The sequence below is a fragment of the Cucumis melo genome, chromosome 4, assembly GCF_025177605.1.
Source record: "Cucumis melo cultivar AY chromosome 4, USDA_Cmelo_AY_1.0, whole genome shotgun sequence".
In the NCBI taxonomy this organism is placed as follows: Eukaryota; Viridiplantae; Streptophyta; class Magnoliopsida; order Cucurbitales; family Cucurbitaceae; genus Cucumis; species Cucumis melo.
The window spans coordinates 216039-223538 of record NC_066860.1 but is presented as its reverse complement, the minus strand read 5'-3'; the positions used below and the strand labels follow the sequence as shown (position 1 = coordinate 223538).

The following is a 7500-nucleotide window of genomic DNA, read 5'->3' as shown; positions in this document are numbered from 1 at the left end:
CAAGACCAAGTATAAAAGAAAACAAGTAAAGTATAAATCAATTTTAGAACTTTCAAATGTTAAAATTGAAACATGAAATAATTTCATTCTTTTCATTTATTAGGTGTTAGTAGGTAGAATATATATATATATAATTTATATAAAATAAAAAATATATATAAATATATTAAAGAAAGTAGATAATATTTCTAGAAATATATATCAATATTAAAATGAAATGTAAATACAATTAAGAAATTTTTTTATAAATATAGTTAAAGTTAAAATTAGATTATATTTCTAATAATATATTTAGAATATCATAAATATCTTAATATTTGGAATTTGAATATCCTTTCTACTAATATCTTATCTTCAAATAAAACAGAATTGAATTATTAGTTTATTTATATAATAAATCTAAAACTAGAGTTACAATTAATATTAAAACTAATTTATAAATTACTATTAATAAATAAGCGTCTCTTATTCAAATCATTCAAAATCTTTCCTTTCTTGACATGATATAGAAAATTTAAAACTAAAAAAAAATATATGAAAAAAAATTGCGTCCAATAGGATTTGAACCTATACCAAAGGTTTAGAAGACCTATGTCCTATCCATTAGACAATGGACGCTTTTGATTCCAATTTTTTTTTTCGTATTTTCACCTCTCTTGTTCGTAAAAAAAATGTGTGAGAATTCCGGAAATTGCATATTGAATTCAATGATGCATTACATTAACTAATACATTAGTTAAAATTTAGTTAAAATTAAGTAAATTGAAAATTTTTATTTGAGTAATTCCATTATTAATTAATTTCTATTTATAATATATATAAATTATAAGATAAGAATATTATAAGATAAGATAAGCGGATAGCGGGAATCGAACCCGCATCGTTAGCTTGGAAGGCTAGGGGTTATAGTCGACGTTGATTCATCATTTTGAACTGAACGTCTCTAATTCAAAACCGAACGTGAAACTTTGGTTTCATTCGGCTCCTTTATGGAAGATGGATAAATTCCTAAATTTATAAGATGTAAACAAAAAAAAATACCATCCATAACATCTATGTCAGCCTTTCCGTCTGAATGCATTCAAAAGGACCCGCTTTATAGATGATCCCTATACAAGAGGAGATTATAACAATCTTTCCAGTTATTTATTTCGTTCCCTATTTCTATTTAATATAATCCTTAGGAAAAGTATTTTGTTTCCGCCGAGCTAAAAAAACGATGTCGACGTCTCTAGTAAACCAAAGACATTGTTTAATAGCTATTTTGTTTTGCTTCAATCTCCCTTATACAAAGAAAAAATTGAAGATTTAGTTACGATTAGAAAAAATTCCACCTTTATCCATGGATCCCTTATTCCTTCAATTGGAAGTATTGATCCAATTCAATAAAATTATGTTTCGTAATTTCATGATCCAATTTTTTCAATTTAGAACATATTTTTGGATACAAATCACGAGAATTTTTATTTTTCCTCGAATCTTTCATCGAGAGGTAAAGGATTAAATCCTTTTAAGAAATAAAGTTTTTGATCGGAATATTAATCAACCCGAAGGATCCCTTAACTATTAAGGGATTAATAGAACGAATCGCACTTTTACCACTAAACTATATCCGCTACAATGCAATTATTGTATATAAATGGACCTTTTGTCGAAGACGAAAATAAGTCGTATTAATAAGTAATAAAAAGATCGGATCAGAAAATAATCATGAAAATTTGAGCGTTGACGTATTTTCATCAGGGCCACTAATGAGATTAGGAAAAGAGGACTCGTTTTAATTAACTAATTAACAAGTTTTTTATTCTAGTAAAGTACTAAAAAATAATAATAAGAAATCGAACCTTGATTCTATATCATCTTTTTCTGTATCATAGGAATTGAAATAATAAATCTTCTTAGGATTCTTGTTGTTTCTATTTTTTTTTTTTTCAAAAACATTTTCAAATCAAATAAATAATTTGATCTACGATTTATTGGAACAAAAAAAGCCCGGCTAGGTACTGACCAGGCCAGGCCGTGGAACTAAAAATAAAAAGAAAAGGGCTTTTCGGATGAAATAAACTAAAAAAGGTACTTTCTTTTTATTTATAAATATTTTTATGAATCTTTAATATATTGGTATTATTTATATATTAGGATTGAAGATATCTCTTCTTTTGAGCCCTTATCTAATGAAATCTAATTTATCTAAATGGAATTCCTAATAAAAAAAAGTTTTTATCGATTTGATAGATATCCATCGATATATCTAGATAATTATCTATATCAATATAATGAAATTATATATCTATAAAGGGGTAGATAAAGATAATAAAGAGAGATAAAGAAGGGCTTTTTTCAAGCCTTTATTTTCTATTTTTTATACAATGTATCATAGTAATTATCCTTTTTCAATTTGGGGAGAGATGGCTGAGTGGACTAAAGCGTCGGATTGCTAATCCGTTGTACGATTTTTTTGTACCGAGGGTTCGAATCCCTCTCTTTCCGTTTCTGTCAATTACTTGGTATTTTTTTATAGTTGAGGAAAGATGTGGAATAGATAAAATGTTAAGAACATTTCAAAATCAAGCAAGGAAAAAAAATCTGATTTTGTTATTCTTCACGCCCCGGATTACGTCCCGGGTCATTAGATAGGAATCCGAAAATGAAGAGAGAAACAAAGAATATTACTACTGTATAAACAAATAGTTTGAGAGTAAGCATTACACAATCTCCAAGATCATTTTTTTTTTTAAGAGAATAGATTCTCTATTTTAATCTGGTTTGACACCAAGAAATGCAGTGAAGTTATTTCTATAAATAGGAAAAAATTTTAAGAGTTGAGTCCTTGATTACTCAAAATTGGATTTCATACCCACAATTCTATATTGTGGGGGACTCGAAGAGGGTCGTTCAAAGGAAAAAAGTAAGAATAAGAAAATGAGAGTGATCCAGATTTATCATAGCTATAGAATAATTTCAATATTGGATTCAACTTAAAGCTTCAGACTGTATGTACAACTTATCTGATCTTATAACTAGTTAGAATCTTTTTTTTTTTTTTTCTAGTAAATCATGAATTTGTCTCGGACAGTATTAAAAATATTATCGAAAGCTTACAGCAGCTTGCCAAACAAAAGCTAATAGAAAAAAGAATAGAGGTATTACTGGCATAACATCTACTATTGGATTCAAAAAAGCGTAGGCCTCGGGCAATTTGGCGACGAAAAAAACTACTTGAATAAAGGAAAGAATTAAGACAGATACCGATGAAACTTAAGATATTAAGCATAACAATTTTTTTTTCTTTGTTCTTGAAGATAATTGTATTTCTTTTGATTTGATTGAGTTATTAATCCCCTATTATTGCTATGATATAAGGGATAAGGGAAAAATTAATAACATAAAGTAGGTCAAAAAACCTTTCTTTGATTTGAACTCAGCCAATCAAAAATCCTTCAATTCTCAAATAAAACGAGAATAGAAGAAATCCTACTTTCATACAATATCTTAATGGAATTATATGTAATGATCAATAAATTGAGTTTAATTGGATCTATAAACGTATCAAAATCTGAGCAACAATCTAATTTATTCTATAAATATTTGTACTGGAATTGACGACTAAGCACTACCAATATTAGTGTTTATTAGTGTTGAATATAAATGGGGCGTGGCCAAGTGGTAAGGCAACGGGTTTTGGTCCCGCTATTCGGAGGTTCGAATCCTTCCGTCCCAGAGTATGCGTATTATTATTATATATAATAATAGTATATTATAAGATATATGGAAAAATATTCGATATCAGACTATAGATTGCCGTTTTAAACAACCTTATGCTTAAGAGTCTAAATATAGATCGAATGTGATTGTTCTTTATTATTTTCTTATAATGATGCATTTCAGAAATGCGAAAGCCTCTATTATTCTCTATCTCTTAAATGGTTTGTGAAACCCGAGTATTTTTTTTCTGTGGATTTCTGAATTATAAACACGAAGGTCTTGTGTTTTTGGCACTAATGGAATTGAATTAATGGTCTTAAGAAACTTAAGACCTATTTAGGGTTTAGGGTACTAAATTTTAGAGTCAAATAAAAAAAAATAGGTAGGAACAATCGTTTACTCTAGATCTGTTTGACTTTCGCCTTATACAAGATAGTCTAGCACCTCCGAAACTAGTCCAGTCCCCCGTAGGATCCTTTTTTTATTTATGATGCATCTACTCGATCTAATTGGGGGTAGATAGGAGTTAATCCATAACGGAAGATATCAATTTGAATATCTGCCCGAATCTGATTAACAAAGAATCAAGTTACATATGTAACATATTATGTATTTCTTTTCACCTCATTTTTTCGTATGTTTGTCTGTAATGAATAATTGTAAATCCAAGTAACAATTCATACATCTTTTTCACTTTATTTTAAGGAAAGATTATTGAGTCTCTTAAGTTAAATAAACTAGGCAGAAAATGCTGATATGTATGTATTGTTATTATCTATTTTTATCGTTTTATTTCTTTTTTTTTTTTTTATTTTAGATCTATCTAATTGATGGGTTAATCCCGAATATACATTTATTTATCATAATCAAATGTAATAAATCCTTTACAAAAATTTATTCAAATAATATTATAATATAATATTTAGGTAGTAAATTTTCAATCAAGTAAATCTTTTTAATTATTTCTTATGAGTCCTTGGTACTCGAAGAAGTGTTAAACTCGTGAATCCATTCTATGAAGAAATTGAAAAATGGAGATTCTTAATTATTCGTAATTAATTATTTCTTAATTGATTTTATAGAAATTTCAAAAAATCTCTCTCTATCTAGAAAATATCTATATATAGAGAAATAAATATTGCACTCATACAAAAAAATGTTATTGATACAATATATACAATAAAATATGGGTTTCAATAAATTGAAGTATTGCTAAGACTTTTTCAAAAACTACCCATGTCATAAGAGTATAGATTACTATGGACCAACTAACCCAATGACTATACATGATTCCATAAATGAATCAATTACATACCAGTTCCAAGAAATTAGAGGTTATGGTAAAACTTCGTTTAAAACGAGTGTGGTAGAAAGCAACGTGCGACTTGAAGGACATGATCCACTGTGGATTCTTACACCCACCATTTTATATTATATAGGAATGAAGATGCTCTTGACTCGACATAGTTTGTTCGGTTGCACTCGAGCTCTTTTTTTTTTTTAGGGTTTTTGATGTAAATAGTACATGATGGAGCTCGAGTAGAAAGTATTGATTCATTTATCAAGGGCAGAGATCTAGGGTTAGTGTCAATCAATAAGTTAAAACTACTTCGTAAGTATAGGTTCGGTATACAAATCGAAAGGATCCAATTCGAACAAGTTTCAAATTCAAACATCAAATTGGATTAAAAGTGTATCACACGAGAATCCATTATTTATATGATTCTTTGATAAAAAGGAAATCAAAAAAAATGGTATGTTGCTACCATTTTGAAACGATTAAAGATCACCGAAGTAATGTCTAAACCCAATGATTCAAGGAAAGGATAAAGGATCCCGGAACAAGTAAAAATCTTTTTCAATTGTCTCAATAACTAAACTAGATCAGAATGAAGAATCGAAATAGATTCTAACGGAGACAGGCAAAAATAAAGAGGTTAGAGACCGCTCAATAAATGAAATGCTTAAGCTTAAGGGTTTTTTTCCTTTGCGTGAGAGTTATCCAACTTGAGTTATGGGGATAAGAATGAGTTTTTTTTTTCAAAAGAAAAACAAAAGAATAAGAAAAAAATTTTTAAATCATAGTCTAATTGATTTAATAATCTATAGATCTATTTGACATTAATTAGAATTCTATACATAACTTTGAATTTCCTCGAGCCGTACGAGGAGAAAACTTCTTATACGGTTCTGGGGGGGGGTACTTAAAATTTACATCTATCCCAATGAGCCGTTTATCGAATCATTGCAATTGATGTTCGATGCCGAAGAGAAGGAAGAGATCTTCGTAAAGTGGGTTTTTATGATCCGATAAAGAATCAAACCTATTTAAATGTTCCTGCTATTCTATATTTCCTTGAAAAGGGTGCTCAACCTACAGGAACTGTTCATGATATTTTAAAGAAGGCAGGTGTTTTTACGGAACTTCACCTTAATCAATAACCGAAATTCCATTTTTATTAATGAAATAAAAAAACGAGGGTGTGATAACTTAACTTGTATATAGCTTTGACTAACCTTTTCTTTAGTATTTCCCCCTCTCTCTTGTTCTATTCATACTATACACTTATTACCTTAAAATTGCGTCTTCGCTAATGAAAAAATCGATTTTTATTTTATTGATATAAATTGATCTAAGATGAATAGAAAAAAAATATATCGGGTTTATTCAATCCACAAACCCGATATATTTTTTTCTACTTCTTCCTTAATTTCTTCTTTCGCCTACATCTTTTATGTCTATCTATGTTGATTATCTCTATAGTGCCAATCTAAGTACGTAGTTTTTTTTAATTCTTTTCTATTATTTTAATAGAATTTATTATTATTAGAATATTTTCTCTTATTCTATTTTGTTAACTTTATCTAGTTAAATATAGTTATTCAACTCAAATTGTTATTTCCATTTGTTTTTTATTCATTTATAATTCTTTTGTTTTGTCCATTATAGGCGTTTTTCATTATTCACATTAATATTGACAACAGTGTATCAAACAAATATAATCCGATTGTGTATAAATGAAGCTAGTTATCTCCCTTTCATGACCCTTGCTTTTCACGCACATGATGGTCTCATTGTATTTTTTGTGATACAAAAAATTACTTTTGTGTAAGTGATATAAGAAGTTTTTTTTATTGCAATATTTTGATTACGTCATCTAATTTCATTTCTTTTGTTATTTTGATTCCGATTGTATCTACACAGAAAAATTTTTCATATTTTGGGGTTGCTAACTCAATGGTAGAGTACTCGGCTTTTAAGTGCGGCTAGCATCTTTTACACATTTCTATGAAGTAACAGATTCGTCCATACTATCGGTAGAGTTTGTAAGACCGCGACTGATCCTGAAAGGAATGAATGGAAAAAGCAGCATGTCGTATTAATGGAAAATTCTAGTAATATTTTTACCTTACTAGATTAGGCCAAACTTGTTTGAATTCTTGATGCGGAAAAAAAAGTAAAGTCGGGTCGAATGAATAAATGGATAGGGCACTATGCTCCAATTATAGAGAAATAAAAAGTAACGGGCTTATGTTCTTAATTTGAATGATTCGCCGATCTAATTAGACGTTAAAACTATATTAGTGCTTGATGCGGGAAGGACTTTTCTTATGAGTGAGTTATCCATTTTTTTCTAAGTCCTAACTATTAGTTACTCTACGTTATGAGGTAGAGGGGAATGTGTAGAAGAAGCAGTATATTGATAAAGAGTTTTTTTCCAAAATCAAAAGAGCGATTGGGTTGAAAAAATAAAGGATTTCTAACCATCTTTTTTATCCTAAAATAGAAACCAA

The 7500-nt window shown here is 28.6% G+C and overlaps 1 protein-coding gene across 1 annotated transcript in view; it reads left to right on the top strand.

Moving 5' to 3' along the window:
- The window catches only part of LOC127149003 (ATP synthase subunit alpha, chloroplastic), a 4087-nt gene extending 3556 nt beyond the window's left edge, over positions 1-531 (top strand). Inside the window, exon 1 of the mRNA XM_051083437.1 lies at positions 1-531. This exon is cut by the window's left edge and continues 3556 nt beyond it. Coding sequence (XP_050939394.1) covers positions 1-15 — 15 coding nt within the window. The 3' untranslated portion in view covers positions 16-531.
- The last annotated feature ends 6969 nt before the right edge of the window (positions 532-7500 follow it).